Genomic DNA, 19,990 nt, shown 5'->3' with positions numbered 1-19,990 from the left:
TAACACTGTGAATCGCTCTCTGTCACAAACGCTTACACACAGATATACACACACGTGTAACCGTTCGAATGCAACCCACACATTCACACTCCTGTAGAAAACTGACACACAGTCTGTTGTGGTGTCTCTAGGGCCACCAACTTTCTACTCACGCTATCCAACTTTGACACAAACACACACACACACACACACACAAACACACACTTAATTACAAATGTTCCATCCTGAACAGACACATGCAAACTAACCCACACAGACCCACTTACAGAGAGGCATAGAGACGCTGCAGAGACAGGTGGTGTGAGACCAATATTCATCACAATTTCAGACACAGTACCGGGTGACTGTCTGCGAGAGCTCTCCTGAGGATGAGCATGAGATGCCGCTGGGGTTTGGAAGAGACAGAGGCAGAGAGAGGAGTGGGCGGGACAGGGGGAGAGAGACAGAGAGTACACGTGTAAGTGCATGTAAGTCTTATCTGCAGTTTAAGTGTCCGTCTGGGCCTGTCTGAGTTGTAAGTGTTGTGTGTGTGTACTCGGCTGAGTTTGGTGTGTGTATGAGTGTGTGTGTGTGTGGGGAGGGGGGGGGATTTTGATCAGGGTTGACTGAGCCCTCCCCATCGGCAGACCAGTCTTAAATATTTAAAGCCCAGACAGGCTGTGGTGTTGCCGCCGTAATTTGTCTGTCTGATAGTGCTGGAGACCAAGCATGTCATCAGCTCTCTCTCTCTCTCTGTCTGTCTCTCTCACTCTCTCTCTCACACACACACACACACACACACACAGTCTGGGGTATGTGATGCACATGGACAGACCCAGGGACAACCTCTCCCCCTTGGCATGCCAACACAGACAGACAGCAGCACTTTCACACTCAGGTCACACGCTGTCTTTGCTGTGCACTTTAACCTCTTACTGTCGTGGGTTATTCATGTCTCCTCTGCCACGCCGTGCTTCTGTCATGCGAGGGCACATTGAACTTCCTGTGCATTTTGGATCACTGTAATTAACCTGGCAGTGCTGCACGGTTTGCACATATCCAACTATAGAAAGTACTGTACTGTGCATGCAGTGTTGAGTGCCTTCCAATAGGCCTCTCTGACAGGTGCTTTGAATGTTCGGGCTTTGTGCTAAACTAAATGTGCAGTGCCTGAAAATGCATCTTGTGTTTTTTAATATACACGTCATGTCTTGAATTGTATTATGTACCTTACAAATAAGTTGTTTTATATATTTCACAGTGTACAGAAATGCGACCTTAAATTAAACTCCTACCCGTTATTACTTTGCTGAGCTTCTGAACATATAGATTACATTTGATGTCAACACTTTAATGGCTCAGTCGCAACAACCAGGGCAAGGAGCAGCGGAATCTAAAGTGTACGAGGACGTGAGGGAGCCCTCTAGTCTGCATGGTATCTGTTATGTACATACAATGAGTTATAAGCACAGGGGATCGATTAAAGGAAAACACATTCTAAATGTATTTGATACAGTGTAGAAATGACAGCACAAGCTTCTAATGCATTCACAACAAATGTCCGTCTCTTTGCAGGCTTGGATTACCGCAAGCTGACCGATGAATCCTTGGATCCGCTGGTCACTCTGCAGTCAGTACTGACCAGTCAGAACGTTCTGTCCATCTCCAAACTCGCCAATCGTCTGCCTGTGCCCGGTGGCGGAGGAGCAACGGTCTCCCCCAGTGCAGTCCATTCGGTTTGGCTGCAGAAGCTGTTTTGGAAAGGAGACCCCCAGTTGCTGAAGAGGCCCCCACAGAGCGACCCAGACTACCTGCACGCTTACGACACCTGCGCCAAGTATCTGGACAGACTGGTCCCGGCCGACGTGGTTCACCTCCTGGATAATATCACCTTCTCACCTGACGCAGCCAAAATTGTGAGTATAAACTGGGCCAGACAACAACTAACTGAATTACTATGTTTTTCATAAGAATAATATAAACTAGTAGGACACAGTACAGTATGAAAGAGGCCACAGTGTTTCACACAGGAACTGGTTGGGGTTGGACCCCTTATACAAAATTTTCGGATCATTAAAACCACAATAACATATTTTTTCTGTTCAACTCATCACTCGATGACTTTATAATTCAATTCAATTCATGATATCATAACATTGCGCAAGAAATATCCGCCACATAATTGCAACACTCTGAAAAACTGTCCTGCAGAGTACTTAAACGTACAATACGTCAATTTAGCCAGGAGGGGTCTCTCAATCAACAATAACAAAAGGGCTAGTTTGATGTTGTCGTGAAGCAGCGTGTGATTGTGGGAGTTGTTGTCTCAACCACCATTTCTTGAGCCACAGTGTTCTTGTGTCACGTTTCCTTTTACTGGGAGAGCTTCGGAGACAGAACGCTCAGAATGACAAGTACAAACAATGGTCCCTGGCTAACTGACCAGCAGTGTGCTTTTCATTAGTCCGATGTCCTTTACATGGGAAGTTGTAGCAAAGATGGATAAAACCATGGGTAAAGAGGATAAATGACGCAATTCAAATACAATGAGAATTTCACATCCCGTCACTTTAAATAAAATTGGTTGATATCTCTTGGTTTCAGCATTGCTGGTAATATTTTTGATAATGCAGGTAGTACAGAAGTCAACAAAATAGCTCTAGTCATTTGTAGACATTTTAATGAAGAGCTGTTACATATTATATATTAATCCTTTTTTCTCATTTGCACCCTGCAGCTCCACCTCTAGACGCTTCCATTTGTTAAAGCCCATCTTTTCCCCCATGACTCCAGGGGAGCTAATTGATCCCTCTCTATTTCAGAGCCAATTAAACCCCAACTCCCAGCAGGCATTGTTTTCCCACTGTGCTTTGTAACATGCTGAATAACTTCCTCAGGATCCCACTGTCTGCTCCTTCTTCCCTCACCTTCCTTCTCTCTTCCCCTTTTTTTTCTGACCTTTCTGAACCCTTGAAATTGAGAATCGTGACCCCCCCTCATTGTTCAAAATGCGTCTGACCTTTTGCACCCCCATTGTCCCCCATGATAGATTGATCCATTCCCCACAAGGCCAAGGGGCGAGATGGATGGCAAGACTTAGCTTACCTCATACTGGGCAGAGTTCTAAAGGGATATGGAGGCAGTTGGCATTTTCCCTCCTTTGAAGTATTGATCTCTAATAACCTCTTGAGCAGAGATATCCTCTGTTCCTCAACCCCCAACCGGTTTGTCCAAGGCTTGAACTGACATCGGTTGTGAAGGCCTACATGTACCTCTACAGTTAAAGACCAGCTTGCGGATAAAACAACAAACCACATACAGCCTGACCCACAAACACATACACACACTTCCCCTTAAAAGAAATAATAATGGTTTGTCATGTAACTCCATTTGAGAGATTGTCCTGTCCTGTCCGTCCGGCTGTGTGTGAGAAGTATTTCTCTGGGTGTGAGGCTGGGGTAGCTGGAAGTGTGAAGTCGGGTGATTTTTAAGTGACTTCTTGGTGCAAGTGTGTGTGTGTGTGTGTGTGAGGCCTGTCAGCGCCTGTGTGCATTCATACACAAGAGTAAAACCTGCTACAGCCAAAGGCCTTCTCTTCTCCCCATGAATGGGTAACATGCTCTCACGGAATAGAATCAATTACACCAGCCTGGCAGCTATGATCTTAGCTTCTCTCTCAAATAAACATACACTCCTCGCACACACATACACACAAACACACTACTTTTAGTTCCTGATTTTACTTTGGCACCAATAGACTAGGTTGTACCTGTCTTACTTTTAACATGTTAAGTGTGAAATTAATGCCTATAACCTGTGCACCTCCCTCTCCCTCTGCTCCTTCAATTTGACCCCGATCCCCTCCCAAATTTCCTCATTCTTCTCTTCCTCTGCTGTCTGTTCCCTATGTCCATCCTATCCCGTCTCCAGCTGAGCATCCAGGCGAGGTCGGAGGTGATAAAGCGAGCCACCAAGGGCCTGCGCCAGCTGGCCGAGAAGAGCCGGAAGAGAGGAGGCGATGGCGGCGGGGAGCACGAGGGGATGGGCCCAGCGGGGATGACTTTTGATGAGGCGATGGCGCACCTGCAACAATCTCAGGCCCACCTGGACACTCTGAGCCATGACATCATTCTATCATTCAGAGACAGCCAGCAGGTAGATCCCTTCCTCCCAAGTAACAATATATATATATCCTACAGAATATTTATTATTTAAGTGTTGTCAGAGATGTCCATCGTTGAATATAATTGTTATGTTTGTTGAAGATAGCGGTCTTTCAGTTTGAGAGCCCTCATTGTGGGACCGTTAGCTTTACTTCGGACGGGCGGCCAGTACAGGACTCTGAAAGAAGCAAAGGAAACGTACCCACAATAAGCGCAACAACACTACGTCTGGCGTTCTATTGGTTGGGATATATTGCCAGAATGGTTGCACAAAAAATCCAAGTGGAGAAGCAAAAAGCAGAGGAGAAATAAGAGCAGATTTTTCAGGCACACAGAAGCAGTGTAATATGTACAGGCAACAAATTATCTGAGTGCAAGTGCACAGTTTGAGCACAATCAGAGCAAGTCCAAGCAGGGACTATTCAAGTGTTAAGGTGAAAGCTTTACAAAATCTGAATGTAAAATCAATCAAACTCCTGGTCGCGAACAGAAAGGCGACACTCAAAGATGAAAAAAAACATACAATTTCAGGAAATGCGGACATAGACGCTTATTATTTGCTGCAGGTATCCATAGTTACGCTATGATTAATCGTCAGTTTGATTTTGATGTGTAAGAAGCTCTAGATATTGCAATAAAATATTCTTTAAAAAGAATATCCTGTGCTAAAGTGGAAATAAGAGTGGAAGAAGAAACTGTTCCAGAATGAGACTTACTTTAATTACCTTGATTGACTTAATAATATTTGCACTTCTAACAAGTTTTGAATCAGTGTACAGACCACATCACTATACTAACTTTTCTATTACTAAAAGGGCAGATTTATTACAATAGATATAGAGCAAATCACCTTCTTTATCATGTAACTGAAGGTAATGCACAAAAGTGAGCACAAAAACAACATGGATAGTTTTAGATTCTTTGTTTCATTCTTGTTATTTAACTATTTAAATTATCCAAACAGCCATTCTCCAAAACTACGATCAACTTACAAACGTATCATCCGCCTTTGTGATGCGCTCACACACACACACACACACACACACACACATTTGAAGTTTCACATCCTGTTACCCTGCTTGGTCATGAGGTCACCTTTAATTTGACATACAGGTTGTGGCTGTACTTGTTGAGGTGCTGCGTATATAGGTGTGTGTTTGTGTGCGTGTTGTACCTTTCTGGGCTGGTTCTGCTCGACTGAGCTCTTCCCGGCCTCACTGGGACCAGTCAAGGGTATATTAATGTAAATCTACGGGCTGCTGTTTCAAATGAGCCCTGCCGTATGGCTATATATACAGTACGTACACCGTGCTGTATCTCATTAGGCAAAGTCACAGTGACTTAGTCCACTGTCACCTCCTCAGGGCTGGCCATCTCTCTGTCCCTTTCTGAGCGTGTGTGTGTGTGCATAAAGATGGACGTAGAGATGTGGAGAGTGGACATTATGATTTGACAAGCCAAACGTTGTTATGCGACCATGTGATTACCCATGAAAAGTGGTAATTTCTGAGCACCACACTTTGCAAGTTGACAATAATAATACAAATGTTTAGCTCTTGGTTTATCTGTGTTTAAAAAATAGATACCCCTACATAACCGACAGGAAGATACACGCAGCACAAAAGCAGAAGTGTAGGCTGAAGCTGCAGCTGCACACAGACTCACAAACACGCGCACACACACCGCAAGCTCTACAATAAAACTTACCTTCTACTGGTGCACGGAGCAATTGTATCCTTGGAGATAGATAAAAAGGATATAAGAACCAGGAGAGGGAAGATTGGTAGAGAAAGATAGATAGAAGGAAGGAACCCTGTGTGAGGCTCTGTTTGCCTGTACTGTGGTCATTTATCAAGTGTACGTGACCAGCTGCTGGGAATTATAGTAGATAGCAGAGGAATCCACCACAGGCGCCTTGACCTGCTACGGACAGAAGATTACACACTGCGGATATTGTACAATATGTGGCACAATGGTACAACCATTGTGAAAATGTGTCATTATCCAGTACCGGCACAGAATAGTGGAACAGTAGGAATGTCAGCTCAGTACAGAAATTGACAGATAAACATGCATCCATCTGATCTGCTCGCCAATGATGTGTGTAGTTTTTCACTTTATTGAAAGTAATACAAATAAATCAAACAGCAGACATGTACTCTTTAGATATAAGCAAATGCAAATTAGAATGAAACAAAAACACAACAGTTAACAGAAGTTATTATTGTTCAAATTACAATACGTTGTTCAATTCTCAGTATTATTATTAGTATTTCCACAGCATATCATTTCTTAAACGTGACCAAAATGATTTTGACTCTCTGTAACGATATACTAAATGTACGGTTTAACAGATTGAGATTCTAAAAAACAGGAATTAGACTTATTGCCAATGATATTTAAGTCTTTTTGCTTAAGGTTTTAGTAACACAAGAGCAGATATAGCTTCCCAAATGTCCTCATCCCCGATTATTAGTCCGTACGTGAGGATGAGTGGAGACATTGACAAATTCAGAGCTTTGGTTTTGCAGCTCTGTAAAAGGAATCAACAAAAACACTCTCCAAACACCAGCCACAAAATACGTTGGGATCAGAGATCATCACTTCTTTCTAGATCTACAACTGTCAGATTCCTTTCCAAGAGTCTGCCAACCTGAGACACTACAGTGATACATGATGCAGCAGCATCTGTCGCTGCTTTCCGTCATTCCCCTGGCGAACAGCAAAACTGTTCAGTGCCTACATCATTGTGCATCTAGCATTTTGGAAACCTGTCACACCCCCCAGGTTTTCAATGCAGAATGTTTCCTCCATTGATACTTGTCCATTTATCTGTGGCCTTTATAATCCCATCTCTGAAGCTCGTGAAAGAATGTCGTGTCAACAAGCATGTTATTGTGTTGCCTCTATGACATGCATCACCCCACAACCAGACTGCAGCTGTTATTAATATTAAAGATATAGATAGAGGTTTTAAATCGAATCCATTTGAACTCTAACCTCTGTGTTAGTGAAAAAGGTGTGTGAAGGACAAAAAACACACAGACACAGAAATAAAATAAATGTAGAAATGACATAAATAGATAAATGTAGACATGAATAAATAGATGTTCAAATGTATACATTAACTGATACATATAAACTGTAAATAAATAGATAAATGAATGTAGAAATGTATCACCATTAAATTATTATTTTAATAGAATAGAATACTTTTATTGTCATGCCACAGTGCACAATGAAACAGCAGCAGTCCTTAAGGTGCAGAGTATAAATATACAAAAAATAAACCAAAACAAAAGATTTCAGTTCTCTTATTGCTGTGGGCTAAAAGCTGTTTTTCTGTCTGTTTGTGATATTATTGTCCTGAAGCGTCTGCCAGAGGGCAGCAGGTGAAAAGATGAGAAGTAATTTTTAATGCTATTTAAAAATGTACAAGTTTTCTTTTCTCCTACATAGTGGTACATACACACAACCGAACACTGCAACCTTTTTTAATTGGAAGAGAGAAAAACAATCAAAAGCGAGAACAGGACGGTGCTGCCGTCTGAGTCAATAGACGACCGTCATTCACTAAACTATTTTCAAAACACTTCCACCACCACCTCTTTTCTCTGCCTTTTACTTTTATTCAGTTGATTTCTTTAATATCTTTTATCACCTCTTTACAAAATGTTGTGTGTTTTGTTCCTCGTTTCCAGGAGCAGCTCCAGAGTTACAGTCGACTTTATGATTTGTCTCGGTCCGAGAGGTCAAAAGTACACGAGCTGGCAGTCACCATGGCAACTGATGGACAGCCCCTGGAGTGCATTGGGAAGCTTCTGTGCGTCGCTGTTGGGCCTCTAGACCTGTCCGTCAAAACTGTGCTTCATGATGGTGTGGCGAGAGTCGTGGCTGCGCTCAGGTAATTATCTCTCTCTGTTTTCTTTTTTCTTCATCACATATACAATAAAAGTCAGAGGTGGTATCATCAAGGCCAGATGTACATGTGCAATACTTTTCCCCACTGATTACATTTAAAATGCAATTTCCTCAAGAACATTGCTAAATCCTGATCTTAGTAACTTGCACAATGTCACAGAGAAGCTTGGCTGCAACATAGAGATGGAAAAAGACTTGGTTTCACTTTCTGGGAGCTGTCATGTCGCTCATCTTTATAGAGACTATATGCTTCACACTCTGTGGGCCCTGGCTGTGGATCTGGTGTTAGGAGGTTATTAGTTTAGCTTAGCATTTAACACTGGAACCAGGGGGAGACAGTCCTGGCTCTGTCCACAGGAAACCTACTGACACCTCTAAAGCCCAGTAATCCACACAAAAATTGGACTGTCCCCAAAAAGTCAATGAGTTTACGCATCAGTCGAGAAGCAAATCAACTTGCATCTAGTGAGTTGACTCACTGCCGTGTTCTTTAACTGGCTCAAAGTACACAGAGCACTGCAGGAGCAGCAGTGTCTCAGGGTGTCAACCTGTGAAAAAACAGGTCTTAAAACTGGTTGTGATGGAAGTGGAGACAGGTGATGGGAATGGAGGGCAGCACAATGCAGGGCAGCCCCACTCGTTTCTGTTGACTGCTCTAATACTCTGAGCTCCGGTGTCTGTGCTGTCAACAGCCGGGCAGGAGAGACACTCTGCCGTCTGCCAGAATTTCATATCCCAGCTTTGAGCAAGATGCCAACTTAGAAAAAAAAAACTGGATGCTTTTACACCCCTGACAATGAGTTCAAACATGAAATCATGTGTTTCTAGGTAAAATATGATACTGGTGTACAGCAGTATGGTATAGGGCCACACACATATGTAGGATAGTAAATGATTTAATTTTCCTATTTGTAGATATTGTGTAATGAACAAAGAAAACACATGAGTAAGTATTTATATGAGGGAAACAAAAAGATGGCCCAACAAACCTTGGCCGATCAATTAATATACTGAAGATGGATCCACAAAACTTGGTCCAGGAGTCAGAAAGCATTACATTCTAAACATGCCTCTGAAACTAGTGTTTACTTTTGTGGATATCGGGGTTGTTTTCACAGGGTTTTAAATCATTGATGTTATAGTGCAGTGATTGGCTTTCTATAAGCCACGAGTTGTTCAGAGATCATTTTTATTAATAACGGAATTGAAAAAGGAACACTGACGGAGGTTAAGGTGCAATATACTACTGAAGATACTGCCCACAGGTGCAAACATAACAAAGATTGTTACATCTAAATCCCCTTTTTACTCATTTTATACTCTTTCACATTCATTGTGCCTTGTCAAAGAACATCAGCATCTGTGTGAAGCTCTTCCATACCTTCTTGCTCGGGGACTGTTCATGAAGCATTCATTTTTAAAACAACTCATGTAAATAGAGGTATCTATATTCAACTCAAAATCAGCCACAGCGATGTATATTCTAAAATATTTAAAGGCTACCTGAGCTCACCACCTACTTCCTGATCTCTGTCAGTCTGAAAATCTTAAAATATACTGTACTGTGCGGTCCACTTTCGCTCGGCATGTTGGTGGGAAAAACACTGTCAAAACAAGTGCCTGAAATGTTGAATCGGATATACAGTAGTTGCCTGTGGGAGTTGCGCTCACAGCTTTTTATTGGTGTCTTCCTGCTCCCTGTCTTCAAAAAGAGCAGAAAGAAGATTCACCCCTGACGTGTTTGCAGAGCTGTGCGGTTTTAGGGGACATGGGGAAAATGTTCTCATCCAAAAAACATGATTTTTTGATTGTTATATGGGCAAGTTGGTTTTGTTATAGCATACACTTTTAAAAAAAACTGAAATGGAAAGCTCATGTTCATAGGAGTCATTTGTGCTAATAGTGATGAACCAATAAGCAAGGTTTTGCTGAAAGTGCCACACATCATCAGGACATCTGATTGGCTTGATAAATGTGTGTGAATCGCCTTGATTATACTTCTGCCTCATTTCCTGCTGCTTTAAGGCAGCTCAATGGTGCACGGTGCAGATACTGACTGTGGCACACACACACACACACACACACACACACACACACACACACACACACACGCACACACGCACACACGCACACACACGCACACAATCTTCCACTTTCTCCGATTCATTATCTTCTTATAATTAATGCAGCCTGATACAGCTGTTCGCTTGCAGATCTCTCTTGGCGCCCACATACACACACACACACACACACACACACACACACACACACACACAAACACACACACACACATGCACACACATGCACACACACAGCCTCATGAATTCACTGTAGTTCTTTCCCTTGGAACATGTCACTCAGTGTTCTTGCATATGAATGTCCCCTTATGCATTCAGGTATGACTGTGCAACACGCACGTGTGTGTCTGTGTATGTGCATGTGCGTGTCTGTCTGTTGTTGCGGGTCTGTCTCGAAGCCTTGTGTTTGGCAGGTAAGAATGAGCTGCACTTGTTTCGCCTCTATCTCGTGGCGTTCAGTCTGCTGCAGCAGGAGAACCTGAACCTCACACTAATGGCCGTCTTTTGTACCTGTCATAACTATTCTGTGTTTATGGGTCTTTGAAGAGAAGAAGCAAATGCTAAAGTTCAATGAGGAAAATGCTTTGTCATCTTTCTATTTGTATGGTTTGTGCATGTATACGAAACATGTATATGTGTGTGCATGTGTGTATTTATATATGTATGAATGAAGCTGCATGGGCACGTGTTCAGGTTTGCAAGCCCAGCAGCAAAGTGGACTTTAGTCAAGGGAAATCACCCTTCCCCCCCCCCCTTTCTGTCATGAAAAATGTCCCTGCTCTTGCAACATGTAGTACACACACACACACAGACACACACACACACTCAAACACACTGCAGCAGCTCCCATAGTCACACCAGTAAATGCATTAATGACGCTGCACACATATCACACTTTATTTCTTTTAGCTCATTAAACTTGTCTCATATTCCAAGACCTCTTTTATCAACATTAAATTATTACCTTTTCTGGTCATTTTCATCAACCTGCTCACACAGCCCGTGAGCTTGTAATGGAGACAGGTTTAAATGTGTTTCTTATTTATGTGCTTTGTATTTCAATGGCTTCAATAATATTAACTCCACAGTTATACATATATTTTTTAACGTTTTTTTTTCCCAAGTATTTCATTTTTCGTAGTTAAGAAAAATGTCATATTCATGTCTACTTCTTTCATTTAGCTTTTTTCTCTTTCTCTCTCATAAATTACTATGTAGCCTATGCTTTATTTAAAAGGCCTCTCTTACTCTTACTTGCTAAATATATATATATATATATATATATATATATATATATATATATATAACTATAGAAAGATCCAACTAATATTAGGTTAGACAGGAGCTAATGTTTAGATATAAGTGTCCAATAGAATAGTTGCACATATAATCAAGCCATATAAGTCTTTGTGATTATTATGGACAGTTCAGATGTGATGGAGGGAGACAAAGACATGAATTAGTGCACTTGGTATATTGCAAATGTTAGATTTGAGATTCATCAAGTCTGAATAATAAATTCCTCTCGTCTAGACATCATCTGCCTCATGTAACTTGATTCCTCCAGCTCACTAGATTTCCACCACACTGCCAAACCACGATTTTCAAACTAACTCTGTCCCTGAGAAGGAGGCCTTTCTCTTTTTTTTTCTTCCCTTAAGATCCCTCGACATTGTGGTTATTTTAAAATCGTATCTTAATTAGCATATTATATAAGATGATTGTCTTGATGCTTTGTTTGTTTTTCAGTGGAGACCCAGATGCCCTGACAAATTACTCACAGCCCCTCAGGGTCCTGGAGGCCATGGTAACCACTGTGCACAACAATGTCCAGAGTGGGTAGGTATCCACACACACACACACACACACACACACACACACACACACACACACACACACACACACACACACACACACACACACACACACACACACACACACACACACACTGGCATACAAACTGCGAACACTCAGTGTACTGGCAGAAACTTACTCCTAGTGACATTTATTGCTTTCCTTAAACTCAATCTAACCCTTACCCAAGCACGTGTGCATGGAATGAGTATTAGTGTTTAAGTCGTGCATAAATCACACCTCCCACTTTTCAGCTCTAATCACATGCCAGTATAATGTCTGTTTGTTAGCTGAATCAACAAACGGCCCCTGCCAACCTGTTTGCTTTTGGAGATGACACAGCACCTGTTCCTGTTCTATGAGACCATTGGCCAAACAAATCAAACTACAACAATGGAACTGTGACAGACCCTCTAATTGTCTGCCTTTACTGAAGTTAAGCACAAAGCGAAGGCATCAAAGCTCTTTTTCCTTGATGTGTGGATCAGGGTTGGAACTTTTTAAGTCCAGAAAACGTCAGAAAATCAATGGGGAAATAAAACCCATTGCAGTTTTCTGAAGCCCAAGGTATCATTGTTTTTTTTTATCTAGTCTGATAAGCAACAAGAAGTGCACAAATATATCAAAAACACAAAGAGAAGCAGAAAATCATCACATTTATGAAGCTGGACGCAGTGATTATTTTTTATATTAGTTGGTTTTGATTGAGTTTCGGTTGGAGTTTGAAATTTGCAATTCTCTGACACAATTATTGCATTTTCAAAGGCTTAGAAATAGTGTTTTTGAGAAACACCCCTGTTTAGAATAACCCCTTCGCCTTGCCTCTATCGCTGTCTCCCTCTCCCCCTCTCGCCCTCACCTCACATGTTCCTCTCTCCCTTTCCCTCAGTGACAGCACGGTGACTTCAGACGACCTCCTGGCTTGGCTGCGTCCGTTCTGCGGGGACTCCTCGCTCCCCGTGCGGCCTCGGATTGATGTGCTCCAGATCCTGGAGAGCAACTTCAGCCTGCGAGACAGCGATGTCCGTCTTCTCCTGCTCTACAGGACGCAGGCTGTTCTCAAAGACAGAAAGGTAACGTGCACAGTCGCACATGCACATGTAGCTATGAGTCATCAGGCACCCGCTAGAGAAACAACTTTTATCCCATGCTCTCCCAAACACTGGTACTTGATCGGAAGGAGGCTCCAGATGTCTGGAATATTTTCTCTTCCCTCTCTTTTCTCGTAACATCAAATGCCAGGTCAGACATTTTGAGAGGGTACTACATAGGTGTTTCTCACAGAATGGCATCCTATCTGTGGCAGCAGCTGCCAGCTCACATGCTCAGGTTGGTGAGGGTTGATTATTCTGATTGGCCAGTTACCATGAACGCAGCAACCACGAATGCACAACCTGACAGTTGAACAGATAGGCCTGGTGTTGCACCGACGTCCGCCTGCCGGCTCAGAACTGCATTCCCCTAGCAGGAAATAGCAGCTAAAGCGGAAACTACCAGTTTTTATTTAGGTTCTGCCTGTTTACTGAAGACAATAAAAACGTCATGTACTTTTTGACAGTCCACTGATCCAGTGATTTTTCCCGGTGGTCCTTGTCTGACTATGATAGACAGGTCTGATGTCAATGTGAGACATCTACGCACAGGTCTATGATGAAGCATTGCTGAGGAACACATTAGAGATCTTTTGTGGTTTTCGGAGGAGAAAACGGCAGATGCCAAAAGGGTGGTTAAATTACTCACTCACCCAAAGAAGAAACAAGCGAATGTTGACATATACATTCCCATTATGCAACAATATGGACTTTGGGCTATCAGAAAGGTTGTTGTTCTCCTGAAGGGATAAGTACGATATGCGTAAATATCAGTATAAAATAGCTTGACTGCAAATTTGAACTGAGAGCTGAAATCATGATTGGATGTGTTGGTTTTGCCACATTTATGCAGCACTCCCTTCAAATCTTCATTAAAAGTAACTATTATTTTCTTATAAAATTATTCACCTGTGTCTTTTCATGAAACCTAGACTTTTATAAATGTATTTATTCGTCTCAGTTGTGAAAGACACAAACAAATGTGCCAGTTTGGAAAGTCTAGGGCTGGAGTCTCTCATTGGATTAGTTGATTAACTGGTCCAACCAAATTCTCATTGGCTGGACAATAGCAGATGTTACATTCATAAGGAGCAAAGCACAACGTCAACAGCATTCCAGGATTAATCCATTGTGTCTGGCAGTGTAGGAGAGAGTCTACCTGGAAAATGGCCCTTGAAAGGAAATATGTTCCCCAACACTGATCTAGAGATAAAGAGCAGATTATTTTCCCCTGCGCCCATTTGATTGGCTCAATTTCCTTTAACAAAGATTTTACTTGATTGATTACAGGTAGAAAAATATAAAGTAGGCATCTAAAATACTAAATATCTATAAATATATGTGTTCTATTGAAAAAGACTCTGGATGAGATATATCTCCAGTTAAAGTTAACCTGCATAATACTGCATACCATATACCAGTAAATCATAATAGTGAAAGGAAAACAGATTACTATTGTATTGGTGTTCTGTGTCATATGATTTTATAGCAGAAAAGGATTTGTATAAAATAAAAAAAAGCAACATAAGAAAAGATTCAGCAGTTAAGGAGGTTATTCGTAGCTTAGAGTGTCTTGGCAAAGAAGATCCGGCCTCTTTATGTCGTTCTAATGGAGATAAATGTATTTGCTCGTTTGTTTGTTTTTGCACAACACATACCATCATATATAATATTATAAAGATTCCTTTATATATCTTTTAGGAGTGTGTACTGAAGCTATGCACAGTGTCGAGCACACAATATGCCTGCATGTGTGTGCACAGTATTTGTGTGTGTGGCTCTGCCTGCGCTGTCCTCCCTCCCTGGTGTAACTTACCATCGAGTGGCTAGTCATTAAGTTTCCTGAGTGACTAATCAATGGCCCGAGCTGGTTAATTAATGTGTAAATGTATGCGCACAGCCGTGGGCAATTGTCAGCGCAGGTAGACAGGTGTGTGGGCTTGGACTCTTTAACTAATTGGGTGCACTCCCGACATTTGGCAGGATCTGATGAAACGCACGCACACTCACACACAGGGGCCGGCGAACACATGCGCTCTTAAGGGAGCGCACACCCAGGGGATCAGTTAATTAATCTTGTAAAAGAAGTCTTGGTGTAAGAGCAGGACTTGTTTCAGATGAAGTGCCACTTTCTCTCGTCTCCCCCTAAGGCGACCAAGAGGCCTTTACGTGTGAGAACAGGGTTTTTGTTGCAAAGTGTCTCAATTAAGTTTGATTAGTCGATTTTTTTTTTAGTTTAAAAGATTTTCCATATCCACATCTGTACTGACACACAATTCCATAACCATGCACAAACACATTTACATTTGCCCACTCAATTATTTGTTACATTTTGCCTCCTAATTGGACTGACACTTCATTTTTTCCACTGGCTGTCGCCCGGCTGAAATCTGTGGTGCAGAAGTCATGTTTGCTAGGCTGGTACCTCCCATAAGCAGCATGTTGGTGCCCCAAAGCCATGCAGGAGACTGAGTAGTGCCCCTCTGTGACCACATCATGTCGACTTATACCCAGAAAGAGGGCAGGAGGAAGAGGAGGAGATATTGTTCCCCTTCTGTCCCACTAGTCCCTCAGCTAATCAGCACAGCTCCCTTCTAACAGTGTCCCACAGGCTATCCGAGAGACACACTCACTAACTCACATTTACACAAAACCACTGTATCCATCTTTCCGCTGCACACTCAGCTCTCCGGTTTCGTGCACACACACACACACACACGCGCGCATGCACACAGACTGTCTGCTGCGATTTCCATGACAACCGTGCTGTCAAGCATTGGTGTCGGTAGTATGTTTAAGCCGGAGTTTCTCTCATCTTTGCGTTCCCGCCAACGGCTGTTCTGACAAAAGTCATCTGATTAGTCCTGTCGTCTCTGATCACAGAAGTTTGCAAAGTAGCACTCAAACAATCATGCTGATACAAACACACTCAGCTGTGCACCCATTCCCATGCGGTTAGATGCTTACAGACATACCTGGATATAATTACTGTCTGCATGTTTTAATTCAGGAAACACACAGACCTAACTGCATAACAAGGTTTGAGAAAATGTGATTGATTTAAAAAACTAATCTCCTTATCCGTCCTTTTCTCTTTCTGAACATCTTCTGATGTGCAAAGTGCTTAACTCCCCCTCTCTACTTCTCTCTATCCTCGATATGTATGGCACTGAAAGACCATTGATGAAAAGATGAAAGCTTGGCTTATTTCACTTAGCTCCCCGAATTATTTTTTTATTTATTTTTTAAATTGAAACTCAAAGAAAGAAAACTAACACTTCAAAAGTTTGATGGAAAGAATAATTTCAGGAATGAACATGAGAAAAAAAATGTAGTTCATTGATCAACGGAGAGAATATTAAACGGGATGACACTACAGGCTTTTTAGTTGATCGTGTCATTTTTCAGGATCAGAATCGCTGTCATTTGTCCCTACAAATCGGCTTGGTTTATTGTCACTGATAAATCACAGACATTATGCTGGACTTGAATTATATTCCATATTATTTATCTTCTCTTGATATCAGGCAAAAGATTGACGATTTACCTAAAATACAACACTGGAATTGAAAGTAATTAGGTCAAGCCTCTGTAGAAAGCACTCCATTAATACAGCCAAGCTTTTTCAGGGAATTATAGTAAAAGCCCAGATACAAGTAATAAAAGCCTGGCTGTCGTGCTGTGATTGTGCTGATAGGGCTCTATCTGAATTCATCTGCTCTGCCCATGTGGCCTGACGTGACCGCTGTCCCTCTGGCAGAGGGAGCAGCACAGAAAGATAATTATGATATTTTTTCCAATATAAAGGGATTTGTTTTGTTTGAGATATGACTTGATCTCCTCTAAGCTCGCAACGCACATAGCTTGGGCTCCCTTCCTATGTCTCCAGTTGGTACAAAATACTGGATCCCTTTATTTTCGAATAGATTTCAAAAATGTTATCACGCACTTTTGAGAACTCATACACTCTTGAATCCCTCTCTGATTCATTGACCTGTTATGTGCCCTCTCTGCCACTGAGATCTTCGGAGCCCTGCTGGTTACTTTCCTGTCACAGTTGGTGACAAAGGGTGGCCGGGCATTCGCTGTTAGGCCCCCACAACACTTTGGAATTCTCTACAATACTTTAGCTTATTTTAAATCTCTCCTTACCTTTTTTTCTATTGCTGTTTTTCTCTCATCGTTTTTACTTCCACTCTCCTTTATTTATTTTCACGAAGAACACTGGAAAGCTGTTAAGAACACACTGACTGTGCCGTATTTTAATAGGTGCCCCGCTGATACAGAGAAGAGGATATCATAAACACAGATCAGTTTCCTATTCTGACTGATTTCCATTAGCTGTGGTTGTAAATAAAATGTTCAACGAGCCAACGAGAGAGAACGCTGCTATATAAACACAAACAGCTGTTTGTATGGCGCTCATCCCCTTCTCTCAAAGAGAGCAAGAGAGAGAGCGCTCAGCACGTAGGGTAGAAATACAAATTATAACTAAAACCTACATGTGTGAGTGTGAATCAGTTAGTAAAACATGATATCATCCGTCTTTTTTCTAATCAGAAGAATATTGTGCGATCTCTAGTACTCACTGTGGATTGATTTAAGGTCAAACTCATTTCACTTTTGTGCCTCCGCTCAAAAACTTATAAAGAAATGTTTCAACATTTTTGGAAATACCAATATGTGCATTCATGCCAAGAGTTAGATGAGAAGATTGATGTCATACACGTCTGTACATAAAAAAAATTGTTAAGCTTATCTCAGATTGTCTAATCTTATTTTGGCATAGTTTAGCACAATAATTGGAAGCAGGAAGAAATTTCTGACCTGGCTCTGTCCAGTCGTACAAACTTCCCAAACAAACACCTTCTATAACTAATTAATTGACGTGATGCATCTGATTTGTTTACCCTGTTTTCTATGTTAATCAATCATCATCAATTAGAGCCACATTAGGTGTTCCCTGTTGTTAATCTAAGATGAACTAAGATGCCTGCAGAAGCTTCAAATTCACAGAACAAACACTAGATTGGTAACTATATTGTCATCTAATTTTCAACAAGGAATCATAATGATATCATTCTAAATGGCTGACTATGCCTTTAATGTTGAACTAAATGAACTTAAGCTGCTGTTATATCTTTGTCTTAGAGATTGCAGCTCATTCCGCGTGTACTGGATGTTAATAATCCGCTGAATTTGTATTTGTTGTCTGTTCTGGCTTTCTGCTGTTTTCTGATGAGCTGCCAGCATGCTCTCTGATCTCCGACCACAAGGGCCTGCAGCCTGAAATAAAGTCAAACCACCTTATTTAGAATAAAGAACAGTATCTCTCCATCCACCAGCCCACATAGGCCAAGAACAGAAATAATTCCATGCCAGATTTGTATTCAGGGCACAGTTTCTGTGGTTTTCACAACTGATTTACCTCAAAGATTATTGGCACTAAAGCTTTCTCTTTGTTTCCCTGTCTCCTGATAACCAGGTTGTGTGTGTGTGTGTTTCGGGTTGCTTTTGAATTCCTACAGATCTGATTCACTCGCTGTGTAATCCTCCATCCTTGCCTCATTGGCACTTTGATATTATGTGAAGAAATCCTCAGATCCTCATAACTTCTCAGGATTTGAAACTTCTCTTCACATTGACAGTCCAGGCCTCCTCTTCCTCACTACATGCCTGGATCTGCATGTTTCTGTCTGAACTAAAAACTGTGAATAAAGATGGACGACCTGTGTCCACTTCTTCGCATTATCCAGAAACAAAGCCAAAATATCACAGCTACAGATGCTGCCAAGTTGCACATTTATCTGCTGGGTCAGTAGTGAGCGGGGGTGAAGCAAGGTGCCGCAGATACACGAGTCAATCACAGCATCAAATAACTAACTTACCATAAAAAGACAAGCACACAAACATTATTGTGAATTAGTTTTGTCCAATTTGGCTTCACTTTCCGGTAGCTGTCATGTCATCCGTCTTTGAACAGTCTAACGAAAGCTCCCAAAAGTGACGCCAAAGCACCTTTATTGCCCCCTGGTGGCTGGCGGCAATAAAGGTCGCAAACCTCACCTCCTCTTTGTTAGAGGATGGAACACGGAGCAAAAAAACGATCAAAGTACACATTAAATGCATTTTTCCTCAAGATGGTTTCTGAGATGTGTTCAAGTGTTTTGAATTTGGTTAGAAACATAATGACTGACAGATGAGACTGACCCACGATTGGTCGAGCCTGTGTTATCGGCGCGACCTCGATATCGCAGCTTCCCTTCACAATCTCTCCTGTGCAGCCTCTGGGACTGAGTCACCGGCGCAAGATAGCAGCACCCATATCTGTGATATTTTGGCTTCAGTTTTGCACAGCGGGAGGAAGTGCTGATGTTTATTTACATCCCGTGGTCCATACATCCTCATCCATATACAGTGACATTTTTGTTTTATACACCCGCCCAGACAAACGCATGCATTCCAGCTTGGCAGCCTGTGTGAGGAGCAGATGAATGCTATTGTGATGGATGCTGTTCAGCTCAGCAGTGTCCAGACTGGGTCAGGCCGGGCCATGTCAGTGGAAAGGCCACTGCATGATTCACAGTCGCTGCCTCACGCGCACACACACACACACACACACACACACACACACACACACACACACACACAACACACACACACACACACACACACACACACACACACACACACACACACACACACACACACACACACACACACACACACACACAAACACACAAACACATGCCCAGTGAATCAGAAGGAAACACGCAGAGTGAATATCAGAGAGAGGGGAGAGATAAAGATGGATCAGAGACATAAAGCGGGAGATAGATTCCGAGACGACGATCTCAACGATCCCAACACACACTAGATGCCTAAAAGAGGACGTATTAATGAG

The 19,990-nt window shown here is 42.0% G+C and overlaps 1 protein-coding gene across 1 annotated transcript in view; it reads left to right on the top strand.

Annotated features, from left to right (window-relative positions):
• nbas (NBAS subunit of NRZ tethering complex) overlaps positions 1 to 19,990 on the top strand; it is a 150,702-nt gene that overhangs the window by 97,789 nt on the left and 32,923 nt on the right. Inside the window, exons 45-49 of the mRNA XM_061092083.1 lie at positions 1,555 to 1,895; positions 3,910 to 4,134; positions 7,844 to 8,046; positions 11,891 to 11,980; positions 12,885 to 13,068. Coding sequence (XP_060948066.1) covers positions 1,555 to 1,895; positions 3,910 to 4,134; positions 7,844 to 8,046; positions 11,891 to 11,980; positions 12,885 to 13,068 — 1,043 coding nt within the window. The remainder of the gene's footprint in view (positions 1 to 1,554; positions 1,896 to 3,909; positions 4,135 to 7,843; positions 8,047 to 11,890; positions 11,981 to 12,884; positions 13,069 to 19,990) is intronic.

This window comes from Limanda limanda, chromosome 18, assembly GCF_963576545.1.
Source record: "Limanda limanda chromosome 18, fLimLim1.1, whole genome shotgun sequence".
Classification (NCBI taxonomy): domain Eukaryota; kingdom Metazoa; phylum Chordata; class Actinopteri; order Pleuronectiformes; family Pleuronectidae; genus Limanda; species Limanda limanda.
This window is presented reverse-complemented; position numbering and strand designations above follow the sequence as displayed.